Here is a 21,186-nt window from a genome sequence, read left to right as displayed (position 1 = left end):
TAGGTTCAGGCTATTTGTTTTGTTTTATTTATTTATTTATTTTGTTGGCCGTACCACATGGCACGCAGAGATCTTAGTTCCCGACCAGGGATCCAACCCGTGCCCCCTGCGGTGTAAGCGTGGATTCTTAACCACTGGACCACCAGGGAAGACCCAGGGTTATATATTTTAGAAGTGATCTTTCCATTGCATTTTGTCACATTGCATGTAATGAGACTTTTCCAATGAAAAGGTTTTCTTTCCCCCTTGTAATTAGTATTTTGTGGAATAAACTGTGAGACTATGTAAATACTCCATTCCTCATCAAACTTTCAGTTTATTTCAGTATGGACTTATGGATTTGTATGGGTTATAATCGATTTGTTGTGATGCTCAGATTGTTCACAATTAGCCATTGGGAGCCCTTTAAGCTGACTCCACGTCCTTTTGATATGTCCCCACTATTCTTTTAATGCTTCCTTACTTTCTGACACTGCAGGTATATTAGTTTTCTCTTGCTGCTGTACCAAATTACCACAAATATTAGCAGCTTAAAAACAGACAAATTTCTTAGTGCACCATCAGAAGTCTGGGTTGGGTAAGTTGGTTCCTCTGCTTAGATTCTCACAAGGCTGAAATCACGGTGCTGGCCAACTCTTACTGTCAGGAGACTCTGGGAACAGCCCGCTTCCAAGCTCATTCAGGTTGTTGGTGGAATCCAGTTCTCTCCTTGGAGTGGTAGAACCAAGGTCACCATTTCTGGTCAGTTAAGGGCCTCCCTTAGCTCCTAGAGGCTTCTCTCCCATCCTTGCACATGTGTCCCTATATCTTAGAGCCAGAAAAGGTGATGATTTGAATCCTTTTCACGCCTAGAATCTCTCTTGACGTCCCCTTCTGCCGCATTTCTCTTGCTTTCTCTTCTGCATCTCCCACTGACTCTTCTGCCCTTCTTTGGTTTTTAAGGGCTCATTCAATTACACTGGGCCCACCCTCATATTCAGAATAATCCACCTATTTTAAGGTCAGCTGATTAGTACCTTAATTCAATCTGCCAAGTGCCTTCAGAGCAGTACCTAGATTAGTGTTTGATTGAATAACCAGGAGATGGGACACATGGGAAATTCTGCTTACCAGAGAAGGATATCCCAGGTTCTTCTTTTTTATATAGAATGTTGTTCCTTTCTCATATTTTTGATTTCTTCTCTTAGGTTCTTAATCATTTAAAATCTTTATCTCATAACCTTTATTTGCTGTTTCTATTTTCTAAGGTTCTTAGAAGATAGTCAAATCTTAATGTCCGCTAACTTGTGATCAAGGGGATTGTTCTTTCCATGTTTTCTAATTTTGGATTGCAAACTCATTTTCTAGCCTGGGTTGAGGATATATCCCTTCAGAGAGGTTTTGCGTTTGCTTCTGCTATATATTCAAGTGACGGTACTGCCTGACCCCTTCTTATGTTGATTCAGTACTTGGGATTTACCAGACCAGGCAGATGGTGTAAGTTCAGACCCAAAACCTATTTGAAGGCAAGGCTGTGGCTGTAAATTGTCAAGGCAGATCTTCCATCCTCTATCCAAAGCTCAGATCAAATTGGACAAACTTCCTTATTTTATTTTTCTCCCTGTGTATGCTATGATTTTGGGGTTTTGTGTTTTGTGGGGGTCTTTGGGGGTGGAGTGGAGAAGGGATGGGTTAGTTTTCCCCTAAAAGTGTAGCCATGGGAAAGTCTAAACTATATAAACAAGGTCTCATCAATTTCAGCTTTCCCTCCATTGGAGACCCAAGGTTTTATCTCTTTTCCTTGTGGTGGGCATTAAAGCCAAAGCTCCTAGGTTCCTGACATAGGCTGGCTGCTTTAGGGCAGCTGTTAAAGCCTTTCCTCTTTATTTGGACCCCTAATTTTTTGTGTGTGGGTTTAGCTATTCACATTTAGGTACTTTTAGTTAGGAAGGTTTTTAGGTTGTCGAGTCTGCCTTGTTGCCAGAAACAGAAATTCCCCCATTGATTGATTGATTGATTTTTTAAAACCACTTCGTATTGGCTTCTGCAACTACTACTCCTCTCAGGTCAGGAATAGCTTTCACATTGTCAAGTCCAGGGAGTATTTTTCAGTTTTCTTCTTACATGACCATCTTTTTTTTTTTTTTTTTTTTTTTTTTTTAATAGCTACTTTATTTATTTATTTATTTTTGGCTGTGTTCGGTCTTCGGTTCGTGCGCGGGCTTTCTCCATTTGCGGCAAGCGGGGGCCACTCTTCATCGCGGTGCGGGGACCGCTCTTCATCGCGGTGCGCGGGCCTTTCACTATCGCGGCCCCTCCCGCTGCGGGGCACAGGCTCCAGACGCGCAGGCTCAGTAGTTGTGGCTCACGGGCCCAGCTACTCCGTGGCATGTGGGATCTTCCCAGACCAGGGCTCGAACCCGTGTCCCCTGCATTAGCAGGCAGATTCTCAACCACTGCGCCACCAGGGAAGCCCTTACATGACCATCTTACATCACTTCCCCTTCTCTTCTTTTTCCACTTCCCCTAACTTGGTTGTCCTACTGTTTTGACCATTTCTTTTTAGTTTTTTTGTGACTTCTCCTTTATCCTGATTTGGTGTTGAAATTCCTTGGGGCTCACTCCTGAGCCTCTGCTTTGCTCACTCCATAATTCTTACCAAATTTAAGTTACTTAAAATCTTTTGTGTAAAGTATTGCAATAACTACCTAACTTATCTCCCTGATTCTACTCTTCTGTTGTCTTTTAAGGCATTGTTCACTTTGTATTCAAAGTGATCTCTTTAAAAATGTTATTCTGATCATGTCACTCTCTTGGTTAAGACGCTTTAATAGCTTTCCATTACTACAAAATTGGAAAGTCCTTTATGGCCTGCAGGGTTTTACCTGAGCTGACTCTTGGGCTGGATTCTAGCTTCTTTTTTTTTTTAGTTCCCCAACCAGGGATCAAACCGGCACCTCCTGCAGTGGAAGCTTGGAGTGGGTCCTAATCCCCCTACAGCGGTCCTAACCACTGGACCACCGGGGGAAGTCCCTAGCTTCATTATGAGCATCTTGTTTCTTTGTTTATTATACCACAGTGGCTGTGTCCATTAGGGTCCATTGTACGTAAGCCACAGAAGTAGGTTCTGTTGAATGTAAGCAAAAAGTAATTTATTGGATATATACAGTTATTTTAGAGAATTAATAGAAAAACCTTATTCTAAAACTTTTGGAGGAGAGAAATAAGGGTAGTTTAAAGGGCGAGGTGAACAAGAACTAATAGACTCCTAATATTATTACCATTAGACTAACTTAGGGATCATTCCCTAAGTTAGGGAATTCTCGGATCTAATTCAGGGATCATTCTCGGCCCTTATGAGCATGCATTCAAGGTGTAATTTCCCAGCGGAGATGGTTCGCCTCAGATTGGGTTACATGTTCATCCCTGGGCCAGGAGTGCATGAAGTGGAGGAGGGGTACTTCCCTAATAGAAAATAGGGTGCTGTTTGGAAAAGAAATGGGAAAGAGGTCTAGGCAAGTAAAATTAGAACTTCCCCTAAGGACTTCCTTTTAGTTTATGTGTCACTTTACAAAGGCCTACCCTTTACTGCAAATTTTTCTTTTCTTTTTCTTTTTCTTTTCTTTTTTTTGGTACTGCTAATCTTAAGTTACCCCTCGTATTCTGTCATAGCACATTCTACTTTTTCATCATAGCACTAATATTTGTGTGATTATTTAACGTGTGACTCCTTCACTTTAAGCTCCACGAGTGCAAGGATGGTATCTGTTTTCTTCTTTGTAGCATCTTTAGCAGCAAGTATTGTATCTGGGCATATTAGTTGCATAAATATTTGTAGAATATTGTAAAATCAGGTCAACTGTGCAGTATTCAATTGATATCAAAATGATATTCAAAACATTTTAAAATATTTTAAAATGAAATCAAAATATGTATGGTAAGTGTAAGAGTATTAAAAATTCTTTGTCCAGTATATAGGCAACTGTGTAGAGCAAAACCATAAACTCTGCACCAAAAAGTTTGAAAATATATAAAAATATTAACAGTCTTTGTGGTTGATTTTTTTTCCTACTTTCCCATCTACTTAAAATTCTTAATAATGAGTATGTGTTGTTTTTACGGGTAAATTCAAAAGAAACAACATGTAATGAACAAAATTGGGATTGATGCAAAATACTTTACTGTGTCTACCAAATATAGCTTATCAAGTTTAGGTGATTCTAACTTCTAGATGCACTTCAGACACATCTTTCTTCATGGTCAGTTCTACTACTATTTTCAGAGGATCATAATCTTTCATCTAGTTTATGGAATAGCCTCTTAAATGATCTTTCTGTTTCCACTTTTCCTCCTTTCTATTCATTTGCTACATAGCAGTTAGAGGGATGATATTTTAAAAATCCAGTTCTCACTATTCGTCTTTATTGTCTTCCCATTGATCTTTTTAAAAAATATTTATTTATTTATTTTTGGCTGCGTTGGGTCTTTGTTGCTGTGCACGGGCTTTTCTCTAGTTGCAGAGAGCGGGGGCTACTCTTTGTTGCGGTGTGCGGGCTTCTCATTGTGGTGGCTTCTCCTGTTGCGGAGCATGGGCTGTAGGCACGCAGGCTTCAGTAGTTGTGGCGTGTGGGCTCTAGAGTGCAGGCTCAATAGTTGTGGCACACGGGCTTAGTTGCTCTGCGGCATGTGGGATCTTCCCGGACCAGGGCTCGAACCCGTGTCCCCTGCATTGGCAGGCGGATTCTTAACCACTGCACCACCAGGGAAGTCCCCTTCCTATGATCTTACATAAATTCCAAACACCTCTACCTGGCTTACAAGGTCCTGTGAGATCTACTCCTTCCCCTCTCTAACCTTGTCTTCTACCACTCTCTCCACTATACTTTAGCCATATTACCTTTTTTTTTAACTTGTCTTTTGAACGAGCTTTTCTGCTTCATTCTTTGTTCAGTTAACAACTACATACCTAACCTTTAGGTCTTGTTATATCATTTTTCAGACAGATCTTTTCTGCTTCTTAATTTTTCACTCTCATTATACCCTTTCTCTTCCATCATATAGCATCTGCCGCAATTTATAGTCATGTTTGTTTTTTTAAAAAATATTTATTTATTTACTTATTTATTTGGTTGCTCTGGGTCTTAGTTGCTGCCGGCAGGCTCCTTAGTTGCAGCTCGTGGGCTCCTTAGTTGCGGCCTTCATGTGGGATCTAGTTCCCTGACCAGGGATCAAACCCGGGTCCCCTGCATTGGGAGCATGGAGTCTTGACCAGGGAAGTCCCATGTGTTTGTTTTGATGTTTGCCTCCCTAATTGTATATTCTTGGAGAACAGAGATCTTTTCTGTCTTGTTCCCTACTTTATTACCTGCTCCTAGCACAGTGCCTGTCTTTTAGTACATATGAAATAAATATTTCTTGGGTGGATGGATAAATGAATCAGTTTGTTACTGCCATTCTCTGTATCCATTCTGCATCTTTGTTTCTTTTGTTTGTTTGTTTGTTTTTCATTTCATTCTTTTTTTAAATTTTTTTATTGAAATATAGTTGATTTACAGTGTCTTTATTATAAAACATCCCATTGTCGTGAGTAAAAAATGGGGACTGTTTGTGCTGAGACTCCAGTTCTTAAAAGTACCTGTGAAGGTGGCCTAGTTCGTTCACAGCATGATAAATTTGCTAGAGTGCACACGTGTGCACACACATTTGCACACACATGCACACTTGCCTCAAATGAGCAGCCTAGAAACAGAAAAGACAAACCAAGACTGCTAGTCTACACAGCTTATGAAACAATAACAATAGCCTCTAAGTGTCTAGTGTGTGCCAGGCATTTAATCCTTACAACCCAATCAAGGACAAGGTGTTCTCATGAACCCCACTTCACCTCTTTTTTTGTTTTTTAAAATAGATTCATGTATGTATGTACGTATGTGTGTATGGCTGCATTGGGTCTTCGCTGCTGCATGTGGGCTTTCTCTACTGGCAGCAAGCAGGGGCTACTCTTCGCTGTGCTGCGCGGGCCTCTCATTGCTGTGGCTTCTCTTGTTGCGGATCACGGGCTCTAGGCATGCGGGCTTCAGTAGCTGTGGCACGCAGTCTTAAATAGTTGTGGCACACAGGCTTCAGTAATTGTGGCTCGCGGACTCTAGAGCGCAGGCTCAGTAGTTGTGGCGCACGGGCCTAGTTGCTCCCTGGCATGTGGGATCCTCCCAGACCAGGGCTCGAATCCGTGTCCCCTGCATTGGCAGGCGGATTCTTAACCGCTGTGCCACCAGGGAAGCCCCCCACTTCACCTTTAAGGAAAGAAGCTTAGGGAAGTTAAGTTGCTTGACCAAAGTCACGCAGCTGATCTCAGGTCCAAATGAGCCCAACCCTGCAAGTTTAATTACTAAGCTATACTGCCTTGCCAAATAGAATTTCACTCACTGAATACTGAATGATAATAATAAATATGTATTGCAAATCTAGTATGCCTGGCACTGCTCTAAGTACAATACTGGGAATAAGGCAGTGAACAAAGCGGACTCCCATCCTCATGGAGAGTACATTGCAGAGGGACATGGGAAAGACAGTGAACAAAAGGAATAAGGAAAACATGCAGGATGATAAATGTGATAATGAGTATGGAGAAAAATAAAGCAGGGGAGTACATGGGGGCAGTGAGGGGGTTGCAGTACTCAATAGGGTGGTCAAGGAAGGCCTCTCTGAGAAGGTGCCATTTGAGCCGAGACCTGAAGGGTACAAAGGCATCTGTGAGGAACCCAAGGAAACTTCGGACAGAGGAGGAGACGCAAGCACGGTCTGTCTGGCATACCCTGATGCTAAGAATCCCAGAAGGGGAGCCTTTTTCAGGACAGCTGCACATTATACCTGCGCTGCTTCTCTCCCTCGGGCGCCCGTGGGTGGGTGAGCAGGTCTCCGGCCTCACCGTCACCACACGTGATGGCTGACCCTGGCTGGTCCTCAGCCGGGGCCTCCTCTTTCTCCAGTTCCATTCGCCAGAATTCATTCCACACGAGGAGCGCTCCTCCTCACACTGCTCATTCCACACGTCCTCCCACGCTCGGTCACACACAGGTACAAATGTGGTCATGCACCTTTGTTTGCCCATTGGATTAACAAAGATCTAAAGACTAGATAAAATCTAGTATGATGTAGAAAACAGGCACTTGGTCTCTGCTGGTGGAGTGTGTAAACCAGTACAACTACCGTGAACGGCAGATGCACAATACTGTATCCTGAACAGGTGAATTTGAGGGTATTTTCCTTGAGCTTGTGCATTGCAGGATTGAGTTCTATTTAATTAGATGAATGTCACCTGATTTAGATTAAAATAGCATATAACTTGTAAAAGATGAAAATAGAGTGAAGTTAAATAGAAAGCAGGTACAGAACAATCTAAGGAGGATTATTTGCCTTGTGAAAAAGGATCTAGAGGTCTTAGTGAATGGTTAATGCTGTACCATCATACCTGAGGTATGAGGGAGTTGAGGTGAGCCAGTGATCCTCATTTGCAGAAAAAGATTTAGAATTCCATGCTTTCCTGACTTGATAGGAAAGGAAAATTTTGATTTGTTCTATTTTATTACAGTAACCTGAGTACCAGTTTCAGAGTGTGATTGCTGAGTTTTTAGCTGTGCAGTTTCCCATTTAAGATCAAGCTAATGCAGTATAAAAACAGACTTAAGTTTAGAGATTGAAGATCTTCAAACACACCACAGTTTTGCTTCTCAGTATTATACTTTCATGATATATTATTGCATGTGGTAATGGTATTTGCAGTTTTCAAAGTGTAGTATGGACATTAGAGGACCTGACAATTAAAATACTGTACTTCCCTGACTTAAAGATAAATTTTTAACTAGAGCACTAACTCTAAAATAGCTATAGCTACCACTTATGGCAACTTACTGTGTATTAGGCACTGTTAGAGCCTTTACATGGGTATTCTCAAAAACCTTTAAGGTAGCTATTATCTTGGTTTTTAGAAAAGAACAGTATGGAGGCTCACAAAGTTTAAGATCGCAAGGTTGGCAGAGCCAGGACGTTTGTCTCAGTCAAAAACTTGTCCTGTTGTGATGTCCTCTTGTGATTTCAGCCTACTGCTTCCAGCTCACTTTTGTCTTTTAGTGTTGGGAATTGGAGATTCCACATATAGTATGCTTTTCGACATTAAAAAAAAATCAGCACTCTACCTTTTAAGGTACTTTGAAAAAGCTGAGTTCAAGTACTTCTCTCTGGAACTCTTCCACCCCAGTCTCTTCCTCTGAACTTAAGTCTTTTTTTGTATCATATGTCCTTCTTATGGTATTTAGCATTTCCCTCCTGTATCATAGTAGCTTGGGAGTACTTATTAGCTCTGCTGTGAGACTATAAGTTCTTTGAAGGATGAATTCCTTTCTGTTCTTTACTATCTTCATTGCCTTTTTAAAAATTACTATTAGAACCTCAGTAAGTATTTGTTGAAAGAACTATGGGGTAAACAGCTTAAAACAATTTTTTTTTCTCACCTGCGTGCCTGTCCTTTGGAATGTAGGTTTATAAATATTCACTGCATTTATGTGCTCTTTTCTGTCCTCCACAGCCAAACTTCTTAAAAGAGTTATCTTGCCAAAATTTCTTGTTACTTTTCATGACTCCTTTTTCTGGCTTTACCTTAAATGACTAATAGAATCATTTGACCTTTTCCTTTGAAATTCTCTTAGGTGGTTTCTAAGATTCTCTCTCTTTGTTTCCTTATTTTGTTCTTTGTGGTCCGTCTTTCTTTGTCTACCCTTTAAATGGTAATGTTCCCTAGGTCCTGTCTTTAGTCCTCTTCTCTTGAGCACACCGAGAACTTCCCTGGTTGATCTCAATTTTCCTTGCCTTGCCTTGCCTTTGACCAGCTTCCATATCACAGGTTTTTAATCAAATACTTACAGGAGCTAGGTAGGTAACATAAATGAGTGACGAAGAGGTGAAGCATAAGGAATGGTGGGACTCTGGTGGATTAAAGAATCAATGCCCTGTCCAGGGCTCCAGCGGATTGTTGCTGTTTCAGAATATAGTATCCAGTGTTGACAGAGCTTCAGGTTTTTCAGGAGAAATTAGAAATCTAGACTTTTTAATATGAAATTTCCATGTTTCGAAATATGAACTAGTTAGCAAGCCAACAATAAGCCTTTTTGAGTTTTCACATTTACTTATTCTATCTTTGTCATCCTTCTGACTCCTGATTTGTATCTCCAGACCTGATTTTTCTGCTGAGCTTCAGGCTCATCCCATTCTGTTTTAGATGATCTAGGAGTTTTGTGTCCCACAGGCATCTCAAAGACTGTGATGGTCAACCTCAGCCTCAAACATGTAATTAGGAAGTGGTTTTGGTTGTAAAGTCACATGGCTATGAGTTTGACTCTTGGTTCTACCATCTACTAGGTCACTAAAGAAATTAGTTTATTTCTTCAAACTTCTGTTTTCTCTTATGTAAAATGGGAGTAATATTTACTTTATTGGTCTGTTGTCCTAGCACAGTGACCTACACATAGTAACAAGTGCTGGATACTCTCAGTTGCTGTTTCTACTTCAGTGAATGTTACCACTCTCACAATCACTTACTGGTGTTTAAGAGTCATTTTTGACTCTTCCCTCTTATTCTTCAGATCTAGTTAGTTACCAGTCCTATGAATGTTATCTTTCTAATGTCTCATTACTGCTGTTACCTTAGGTTTGTTTTTTTAAAATATTATTTTTGCTCATCAGTATCATTGTAGCAGCCCTTAACAGCTTTCTCAGTCTCTGTTTAAATCCCCTCCCCAATCTGTTCTCAGCCTTGTGCCAGTGATTTATTTATGTTTTGCTGAAACACCAATCTGATCACACCAAACTTCTGCTTATAATACTTCGGTGGCTTCCTATTGTCTGTAAGTTTTTAACTTTTAACATTTTAACTTTTAATGTTCTGCTTGATTTGATTCCTGCTTATTTTTTAGCCTCATTTCTTGCTTAAGCTACACGGATGGCACTTATAAGTTCTTAGAATCTACCTGGCTCTGTGGCACATGTTTCTTCCTCAGAATGCCCTTCACCTCTGTCCTGCAGCTCCTTTAGAAATTAGCTTTAAAGGCACCCATCTCTCCCAGTTCGCTTTTTGACCCCATCCTCTCTCACTCCAGGTCTGGGTTAGATGCCCCTCTTTATGCACTCATAGCCTCCCAAGGATATCTCTATCATAGTACTCTTCACGGTCTTTTGTAATTGTCTCTTTTTTCCACTAAGCTTCTTGAAGGCGGAGACCACATATCTTGAATGGCTTTGTATCTCTAGGGCTTAGAATAATGTCTGGCAAACAGTGAGCTCTCAGATGTTTGTGGAATGAATGTATTTGTTAAGTGGATAAATTATCTTTATTCTGGAGAAATTGTAGATATAAAAAGGATCTTAGGAGCCTCAATTATAGTTGTAAGGCCTTTAAAAATGTCCCAATTTTTGTATTCCCCTTGTTTGAAGATTATAGGTACTTTTATTTATTATGAATCAGTAATATTTATATTCTTTAGAACAAAGTAAATTTTACTGTTGATATAAATAACTAATTATTGTTGCCTTCAAGCACTGTGTGTTCTCAAAAAATTTTTTTTGACTGTAGCCTACTTAGGTTCTTCTTTTCTGCTTTCCTCTTGTTTATAGTGCCAAGTTCTTAGGATCTTACTCGCTCCCACCCCCCGCAGAGCCCTGGTTTGTTGTAAGATTTCTCAGCTTGCATCGCTGTTGACTCGTGGGCCAGAGACTTCTGAGCCGTGAGGAGCTGCCCCGCGCTGTGCGGTGTTGAGCGGCATCCCTGCCGTCACCTGCCAGGCGCCAGTAGCACCTCCTCGTTTTGACAACCAAAAATGTGTCCAGACATTGTCAGATGTCTCCTGTGAAGCAGGATCACCCCTGGTTCAGAACCCCACTGGTTTATAGAGATGCCTGTCTCTTAACCTTGATCCTCAAAGAGCCTTTCCTTCTCTGTGGACTCTTTGCATGATCTCCCATCTTGGAAAAAAAAAAAAAACCCACCAAACACTTTTTAAAGTAACTCCTTGTTTCTTCTTAACTTTCGCTCATTTTCTCTTTCTGTCCTCTGTCCATCCACTTTTCTAGAGTGAATTGCTTCTACTCTTTCTTTCTGGCTTTTTACCCCTGTGGTGCTACTGAAAATGCTTTCAAATCTCTTTCCTCTTTCCCTGTGTTCTCTGAAGTGAATGCTACCACCACCTAGCTTTCCACGTCACCATCATCTCTTAATCCTCTGTTCCCTGGCCACCCCGACTGCTACTTAGATGCCCCATTCGGTCAGTCATAAAGCCCTGTTTATTCTACCTCCTGAGTATCTATAGAACCCACCTGTATTCTCTATTCTCACTGCTGTGTCCCGCCAGTGGCGTCAGGCTCTTTTGTTGTTCTCGGAGTATCAAGTCTAGTCCTGTTCCATTTTATTTTCTACTCTGTAACGTGGATGACCTTTCTAAAACAAAGTCTCTTCCCATTTCAGACCTTTTCAATCATGAGTGCTGGGGCTCTAGTATCTGTATTTTTGAAAGGCTTACCAAGTGATTTTTATACAACTCTAATTTCTTCATTCTCCTATTTCAGAAACATGTCACTGCTCTTAGGAATTCCTAAAACCCTTATTATTATTTTTACAAAGCACTTCCTGATGTGATCTCTGTCTCTTAACAAATCATCTTTGACGTATAAAAAATGTGTTAGTTTCTTTAAGACAAGTGCTTTATGAAAAGTCAGTATTTATACATTTAGTTACTGTTTTTTTTGACATCAATAAAATTTATCATTGTGGGAGGGATCAGGAGGAAATGTGGGTATTCTAACTTATCGATTAATGTGTGTCTGTGACAAATTTGACTGCTAAATTATAAAATATTTAAATAAGGTTTTTTTCTTGTAGGTATTTATAGCAGCAGTGATGTAGCAGTATCATTTCCAAATGTAGCATCTGGCTCAGGATCGAGTACTCCTGTCTCCAGTTCTCATTTACCTCAGCAACCTTCTGGGCATTTACAGCAAGTGGGAGCGCTCTCCCCATCTGCTGGGTCGTCTGCACCCTCTGCTGTTGCTACAACTCAGGTAAATTATTACAGTGTTACAAAGTAACATGTACATCCGTTTGTCTTTTTTTTTTTTTTTTAAACATCTTTATTGGAGTATAATTGCTTTACAATGGTGTGTTAGTTTCTGCTGTATAACAAAGTGAATCAGCTATACATATTCATGTATCCCCATATCTCCTCCCTCTTGCGTCTCCCTCCCACCCTCCCTATCCCACCCCTCTAGGTGGTCACAAAGCACCGAGCTGATCTCCCTGTGCTATGCGGCTGCTTCCCACTAGCTATCTATTTACATTTGGTAGTGTATATATGTTCATGCCACTCTCTCACTTTGTCCCAGTTTACCCTCCCCCCCTCCCCCCTCTCCGTGTCCTCAAGTCCATTCTCTACGTCTGCGTCTTTATTCCTGTCCTGCCCCTAGGTTCTTCAGAACCTTTTTTTTTAGATTCCATATATATGTGTTAGCATACAGCATTTGTTTTTCTCTTTCTGACTTACTTCACTCTGTATGACAGACTCTAGGTCCATCCACCTCACTACAAATAGCTCAATTTTGTTTCTTTTTATGGCTGAGTAGTATTCCATTGTATATATGTGCCCCATCTTCTTTATCCATTCATCTGTCGATGGACACTTAGGTAGCTTCCATGTCCTGGCTATTGTAAATAGAGCTGTGATGAACATTGTGGTACATGTCTCTTTGAATTGTGGTCTTCTCAGGGTATATGCCCAGTAGTGGGATTGCTGGGTCATATGGTAGTTCTATTTTTAGTTTTTTAAGGAACCTCTATACTGTTCTCCATAGTGGCTATATCAATTTACATTCCCACCAACAGTGTAAGAGGGTTCCCTTTTCTCTACACCCTCTCCAGCATTTATTGTTTGTAGATTTTTTGATGATGGTCATTCTGACCGGTGTGAGGTGATACCTCATTATAGTTTTGATTTGCATTTCTCTGATGATTAGTGATGTTGAGCATCTTTTCATGTGTTTGTTAGCAATCTGTATATCTTCTTTGGGGAAATGTCTATTTAGGTCTTCTGCCCATTTTTGGATTGGGTTGTTTGTTTTCTTGATACTGAGCTGCATGAGCTGCTTGTATATTTTGGAGATTAATCCTTTGTCAGTTGCTTCGTTTGCAAATGAAAGTAAGTTAGATTATAGGGGAGATAAATGAAATAGGGCTTCCTATAGGAATTTATAAAATATCTCAACCTGTATTGACACGAGTGGAAATAATACACATTTTTACATGATATTCATGGGAGAGCACAAAAGAATATGTTGACACCAACTGATTCTTTTCAATTTCTGAGTTTCTGATTCTGTCCTAATGATGTAAAATAGTAATTTGGGGGGAGCTTTTATTCCCTCTTTTAAAAGTAGGACTTAAAAAGTATGAACCACTTTTGGACTTCTGTGGTTTAAAAAATTCCTTTCATAATTTTAAAATCACAGAAATAATATATGAATATCTGCAGTGTAAATTTTTAAAAACCAGTGAAGGAGAATATAGGATTAAGGGTGAATGATTCCTTTAAATACTTATATGGTGTTCTTTCTTATGAGAAAGAAGGAATATTTATAGTATTATAAATAATGGTGACTATGTTGGTGGTTTTGCATTTATTTATCCTTTTCCTTCATTTTAGATCTGGAACTTGATAGGTGACCTAGTCTACAGGAATGCTCTAAGAGCCAGAGTCAAACCAGAGAAATCATAATCATATAAATAGAAAAGTAAATGGGCACAGCTGTGCGCGCACACACGCACGCACACGCACACATGCGCACACACGCACAGACACACACGCAAACATGCATACACACGCGCACACACACACGCAAACATGCACACACGCGCGCACACATGTGCACACACGCACACACACACAAGCACACACCCTCACTCCCCATCCGCAACCCCCACATTTCCTCAAAGGTAATAATTTAAAATTCCTAAAGTATATATATTTTTTCTTTATTGGCATTCTTTATAATTTTATTATTTTCATTTTACCCAATGCCTCTAACAGTCTCAGAGTTTTAAGAAAATTATGACAAAGACAAATGTCTAATTATAAACAACTAGTTAAGTAGTTGTTTGTAAGTTGCTGTAAACTTATGCTTTATGTATGTGTTCATAATTTGTATTGTACAGGCCTTAGAATATATGTACACTTTTCCAGCATTTTCTGTAAGTTGTACATTCAAAGCACAGCATTAAGTTATTTTTAAAGTATGTAATGGTGTAGTGCAAACGATCACCATTATCATTAGATCAAGAATTAGAATAAACAACAATTCAGCACAGAAAAACAATGGCATGGTTAGTGGTATTGTCTTTGAAAATGAAAGTTAACAATTTGGTGAACTTCTCAATCTGAAGAAGGGGAGTTTGACTAGTTTAGGAGAGTTCTTCTCTAGCTCATTTCACTAGCCTTGGTGAGGTATAGGCATAATGATAGGGGTTTGGGGTTAGGGTGAAAGGATAAATGAGAAAATGGCTCTTATTAATAGTTTTATCTCTTTTAATTAAGTGTAACCATATGCTGTTGATAGCTTTATATCCTTGGAAAGAGTCTCACATGAACATTTTCAGTGTGTATTTTTCTTTCCTTTCTTTCTAAAAGTCTGTTTTAATTACCCTCTGGTTAATTCCAGGCTGAATTAAGCAAAAGTCTCATTTCTTCCCATTCATTATGTTTGTGGTTTTGGGGGTTGGCTTTAGGGAGGTGGGTGGGGGAAGTGGTAGTGAAAAGAAATTTATAGTTAGAGGGAAGATTCCACTTAACATATGACTCAGCTGAAGAACAAAGAAATCATAGTTGCAAGTAATCCAGGATTCAGTCCAATTAAAATCTTCACTGTTTATCCTCTTCCGTGTTTCAGTAAGATGGGTCTCTTATAAATATGATCATCCAGTGAGACTCACATGCTGCACGCCGAGACAGCTGCATCTGTGTTTCTGTCCAGCAGTAAACACTTTCTGCCTTCAAGCCGGAGCTTATTTAGCCTGGCTTATCTGGTGCTGCTGTAGCAACCATCAGTCTCCAGGCAACTGAGGCAGGTTGACCTCTGAGTTGAACTGAGTGCAGAACTACTTCAGTTTAGCTGCCTTAGACAATAGTATTGGTGTTGAATGTGCAAAGTGTGAATTTTCTAGGCAATGTGCAAAGGAAAGGGTACAGAAATATTTAGAATAAATCGAATGTTTAGATAGAACTCCTAAAATTGTGATGCACTTGGTAATTTAATCTTCTTTCCAAAATGACAAAAGTTTATTTGTTTAACTTTCGTATAGGCCTTGTATGTTTTCAGATCATGCAATTCAGTGTGTTTAGATAATCACATCCTGGCCTTTTATTTAGAGTTTCTTTATAGGTAGTTTATTTAAAAATGAAGAGAGTAGTGCTATAAGTGTGTAAATTAAAACTATCAATATTTAAAATATAATTATAGAAGCCTTGTTACGATTATTGAGAAAACCATCACACCAGCAAGCAAATGTTTTAAAAAATATAAATCAGAGAATAGAAGTGTTAAATTTGAACGATGTGTTGACTTTCCTACTTTCCCTCCCAAAAACTTAATGAAAGTAGTAATTTTTAGTGATGGGTTTGGTGCCAGCAGGATAAAAATCCGTAGGTCATTCTTGATCTTTCTGGCCTTGGTTTTAAGTAAGATAGACAGGCCTCTTCTTTGGTTTATTTGCTGTCTTAAGGATTGTTCCCAGGCAAGTGGTCAGGGAAGTAAGATCAGGAAGAGCTAATAGAAATTAAAAACTGAAACTAGATTTGTGCCTTTAATGGGGCAAAAAGGAGACACTTTTAAAAATGTGGGGAGACAAAGTCTGATGCTTAGCAGCACTAATTTGAAAAAAACCTTTAAAAATGTTTGATAACCTAGTTTTATATTGTTTGATGTCAAATCCTTTTGCTTTATTTGATAAAATTGTTTTTAGGCTAATTATTCCTTCACAGATATCAGCAATATAGTTACAATTATAGTTCCTTAACATTATTGAGAGATAGAACTGCTGTCCTTGTGATGTTATAATGATGGGTGCTCTGCTCTTGTATCATGGGTAGAGGTATAAATTAGTTTCTATAGGTGTGCCATTAATTTTTCATTTTGCCTTTCAAATTCCACTGTTTCTTAGTTCTGCATTCGTTCTGTTTTGTCTTTGGAGGAATTCTGGTGCTTTTGTTTGAAGGATGATTGCTTTAATAGAGTTTAAGACAGAATGTAATGAAAATGTATTCTAATATGTCTTGCATTCTGAGTTTTGCTTTTGGATACAGTCTTCATGTAGATAATCAGGGTTCCTTGTTTACTCTGTGTTACTATTATAAAAATGATATAGGTTTAAAAGTAATTTAATTGAAGGAACTTCTAAGGTTTATTTATGTGATATTTAGTAAATGCAGATAAATTTAATTATTTTAAAGGTATAATTTAGTGACTAATGTTTTGCAGATTTCTGTGAGACTTTTACTTTCAAGTATCTTAACTTTGGTGTGTGTGTTGGGGAGTTGTCTTAGATATAATCCTGATTTCCTTTCAGAGGATGTCTGATAGGGCACTTTGATTCTGTTTGGGAAAATGGTTCAGTTTCCCAGGCCGATTCACCTGTCTTTGGAGGAGCTCTGACTTGATTGGTCAGAATGAAAGTTTCATCTATTTTATTTTATTTTACTTTACTTTATTTTATTGTTGTATCCTGCTTTTTTATTTATTTATTTATTTATTTATTTATTTATTTTTAGGGCTGCATTGGGTCTTGCTGCACGCAGGCTTTCTCTAGTTGCGGCGAGCGGGGGCTACTCTTTGTTGCGGTGCGCGGGCTTCTCATTGTGGTGGCTTCTCTTGTTGCGGAACACGGGCTCTAGGCACGTGGGCTTCAATAGTTGTGGTACGCGGGCTCAGTAGTTGTGGCTTGCGGGCTCTAGAGCGCAGGCTCAGTAGTTGTGGCACACGGGCTTAGTTGCTCTGCGGCATGTGAGATCTTCCCAGACCAGGGCTCGAACCCGTGTCCTCTGCATTGGCTGACGGATTCTTAACCGCTGCACCACCAGGGAAGTCCCTGTTTTAAATAATTACATAATGACTTGTAATTTTAAGGAAGTTCACATTCTGAGCAGAATAAGGTTTTTTTTTTTTTTTTTTTTTTAACAGCTACTTTATTTATTTATTTATTTTTTTAGCTGTGTTGGGTCTTTGTTTCGTGCGAGGGCTTTCTCTAGTTGCGGCAAGCGGGGGCCACTCTTCATCGCGGTGCGCGGGCCTCTCACTATCGCGGCCTCTCTTGTTGCGGAGCACAGGCTCCAGACGCGCAGGCTCAGCAGTTGTGGCTCACGGGCCCAGTTGCTCCGTGGCATGTGGGATCTTCCCAGACCAGGGCTCAAACCCGTGTCCCCTGCGTTAGCAGGCAGATTCTCAACCACTGCGCCACCAGGGAAGCCCAGAATAAGTTTTTATAAGTGCTTTCTAACTTTACTTTTGGGTGATGAAGAGGTTAAGTGACATAGATCATGAGTTGTGTTGAGGGGTATCTCTTTGAAAAAACATTCTTAGGAATTTTACTGTGTCTGTTTGTGTGGCACAATGCAAAATAGCAGAAATTTGGGTCCGAAATCCTAGATTCCTGGAGCATTGCTGCTCACTAGTGTGTCTGTAGGTAGGTCTTTTATATTTGTGGATGTTGATTTTTTTTTCATATGTGAAATGGAATACTTTAAATACCTGTTCTACCTGCAGTACAGGTATATTCTGAAGTTCAAGCGAGAATAAGCACTTTGCAGACCATGAAGTACTTTGGAATTAATGGTTATTACACCCATTTAGTCATTTCACATACAGCTGTTGACTAAGGTCTTTTCCATTCTTAAATTATTTCAATAGCCTCTTTAGTCCTAGGGACTTAATTTCCACCCCAAAAGGTAGGTGATATATTGATTAGGTATTGACCAATTAAGAAACCTGCTTAGAATTGGTGGTTATTCTGCACAGTCCTGTTGTTCAATCATGAGTGTTCATTGATGGTTTAACTACAATTTAATCCCTCCCACTACTTTATAAACTCAATTGTGGGGCATTTCAGCATTAGCCTAAACAATGGTTTTGAATACGTTAAGCTCCTAACAATTAGGGAGCAGTTTGGGGCATTGAATAAAGTGGAATGATGCAATTGAACCTGACAGCTTTAACAGTCAGCCTACTCATGGGACCTGAAAGTTGTTCACACATGGTTTCTTCTCTCATCACACGCTGACTTTTAAAGCCCGATGGTGGTAGCTGACACAGAAATGGGTCTCTTATCAGGATATATTTTAGAGTACAAAGTTCGGATTGAGTTGGAGAATATATGAAACTTTCTGTTGTTCTCCAGTTTTTCCTGGAAACTTTTCTAGTCAAACAAATTGTGTATAAATTGTCATTAAAATATTTGAATCCTTACATTATATTTGCTGTATTGCTATGTTATTATAGAATATATAGATTAAAATATCATTGCATAATGAGACAATACTGTCCAATTTTTCTTAGGGAAATGTTTTACTCTGAATATAGCCATGTTAATATCAGAATATAATTGGCAAATTATGTTCTCTAATGAAGTTAATGGAAAAGATGGAAACCATAATAGCTTATGAAAAAAAGTCTTAAATAACAAGGTAAAGTCAGAGTGCTTGCCATCTGCCACGCCTTCTTCTCAGCCCTGACGTGCAGTAACTCAAGTCTCACGGTATTCTTATGAGGAAGGTACTATTTATATCTCCATTTTTACAGATGGAAATTGAAGACAGAGAGCTTTAGTGCCTCACCCAAGGTGAGATAGTTTGTCTTATGGCCGATATAGTGATAACAAAAAGTTTTTTCTTGTAAGAGTATGGATGAAGTAGGAATTTTTAAAAATAATACTGTTTAGTGAGCTGACAGTATTTCAGAAGAATGCATTTTTAAATCATGTGTCAGGGTTGGAAAGTTTGAAGAAGAAGCTACTGTGTTTTAGAGCTTGTTTGAATCATTTGACTTTAATGTTTATTGACAGGTTAATTGTGCATTTAAAAAATGCTTGCTATGACCTCTTCCTGTATGATTGAAACATGATGTTTCATACTCACCTCTAAATGATGCATTGCAATGATACTTTCCAAAGGTGAAATTTTGATAGGTACTGTTCTTTCAAACCTAATTTTTCTTCTTTATACTTTATTTTTCTTCCTTTACCAACATTAGGGAGGGAAAAAATATTACCAAAACAATACCCACTTTTAAGTCTGATACTCAGATAATTGAGTAGATTTAGCCGGATTGTTTTCCTCTCTACTACTGACTCCTTTAGAATGAGCCAAGTGCCTAGGAGTTTGGTAGACTTACTTCACTCTACAACTAGAACTCTTTCAAAACTTCTCTGTGGTCATAAGGAGACATTTGAAATGTAAGAGGTGAACTATTAATGGGAAAATTCAAGCTGAACTCTAATTTTAATCTTGTTAATATTTTAATAGGGTATGTCAGTCTACTTAGGAAACACTAAATTTCTCTGATTTATTTTGAGTTTCACTACTCCCTTGGTGTAGGGACTTGCATATCTTTCTAGATGCTTAACATAGTAAGTTATTCTAAATTTGCTAAGGGTATTCTTTGACTCAGGTACTAAGCATATTTTGCTTCACCGTGACTTAGATTTACCTCAGTAATTATTCAGTTTATTTTTACTTTACTTGGCTTTGGGTCCATCTTGTAAAATAATTATTACACTTAATGAGACTTTTACTAGGGTATTAGATACATCTAATATCATATAGCTCACATGTGTAATTGAAAAAACATCTTGCGTGGAAGTGGTTCCTTCAATTATTAGTCTTAGGGAGGGGAAAAAAAACCTGTCTAAGGTATCATATATTTGGAAGTGAAAGCAGAAATTTATTAAGGCAATATGAACTTATAATTTCATAAAATATTTTTATCTTGATCTAAAACCTGTTTTTACATTTTGAGTAGATGACTTCATTTCATCAGGACACTATAAAGCCAAGTAACCAGTTTTTTGGCAGTCATATTCTTTTTTTTTTTTTTTTAAACGTCTTTATTGGAGTATAATTGCTTTACAGTGATGTGTTAGTTTCTGCTGTATAACAAAGTGAATTAGCTATATGCATACATATACCCCTATATCCCCTCCCTCTTGTGCCTCCCTCCCACCCTCCCTACCCCACCCCTCTAGGTGGTCACAAAGCACCGAGCTGATCTCCCTGTGCCATGCAGCTGCTTCCCACTAGCTATCTATTTTTACATTTGGTAGTGTATATATGTCAATGCTACTCTTACTTCGTCCCAGCTTACCCTTCCCCCTCCCCGTGTCCTCAAGTCCATTCTCTACGTCTGTGTCTTTATACCTGTCCTATTATAAGGTATAATAGTACCTTATACCTGTCCTAGGTTCATCAGAACCATTTTATTTTAGATTCACATATATGTGTTAGCAGACGGTATTTGTTTTTCTCCTTCTGATCCACTTCACTCTGTATGACAGACTCTAGGTCCATCCACCTCACTACAAATAATTTCATTTCTTTTTATGGCTGAGTAATCTTCCACTGCATATATGTGCCACATCTTCTTTATCCATTCATCTGTTGATGGACACTTACATATCCTTTTTTGTTTTAGCTTCTTACTTTGAAATAATTTTTGGGTGTATAGAAAAGTTGCAAAACCAGTACAGAGTTTATGTGTATTGTGGATGCCTTCACTCAGCCTCCCCAGTGTTTAACAACTCATACTCTTTGTAGTGCCAATAGGCCTGAGAACATATTTGCCCACAGTAGACATTCTCTTTCCCAGGGAAGATAGAATTGAAATAAGGTATGTACTTCCTTCCAAACACAATTGCCAGTTTTTTTGTTTTTTTTTTTAATTGAAATCTAGTTGATTTACAATGTTGTGTTAATTTCAGGTATACAGCAAAGTGATTCAGTTATACATACATATATATATATATTTTTTTTCAGATTCTTTTCCCTTATAGTTTATTACAAAATACTGAGTATAGTTCCCTGTGCCATACAGTATGTCCTTGTTGGTTATCTATTTTATATATAGTTGTGTGTA

General features: G+C 38.9%; 1 protein-coding gene across 10 annotated transcripts in view; it reads left to right on the top strand.

Annotated features, from left to right (window-relative positions):
• Window positions 1–21,186, top strand: part of MLLT10 (MLLT10 histone lysine methyltransferase DOT1L cofactor) — a 252,759-nt gene that overhangs the window by 211,013 nt on the left and 20,560 nt on the right. For all 10 annotated transcript variants that reach the window (XM_059911217.1, XM_059911207.1, XM_059911201.1 and 7 more), the window contains one exon: window positions 11,906–12,084. In XM_059911217.1, coding sequence (XP_059767200.1) covers window positions 11,906–12,084 — 179 coding nt within the window. The remainder of the gene's footprint in view (window positions 1–11,905; window positions 12,085–21,186) is intronic.

The sequence above is a fragment of the Balaenoptera ricei genome, chromosome 2 (assembly GCF_028023285.1).
Source record: "Balaenoptera ricei isolate mBalRic1 chromosome 2, mBalRic1.hap2, whole genome shotgun sequence".
NCBI classification, from domain to species: Eukaryota; Metazoa; Chordata; class Mammalia; order Artiodactyla; family Balaenopteridae; genus Balaenoptera; species Balaenoptera ricei.
The sequence above is the reverse complement of the archived record's forward strand: the minus strand, read 5'-3'. Positions and strand labels throughout refer to the sequence as shown.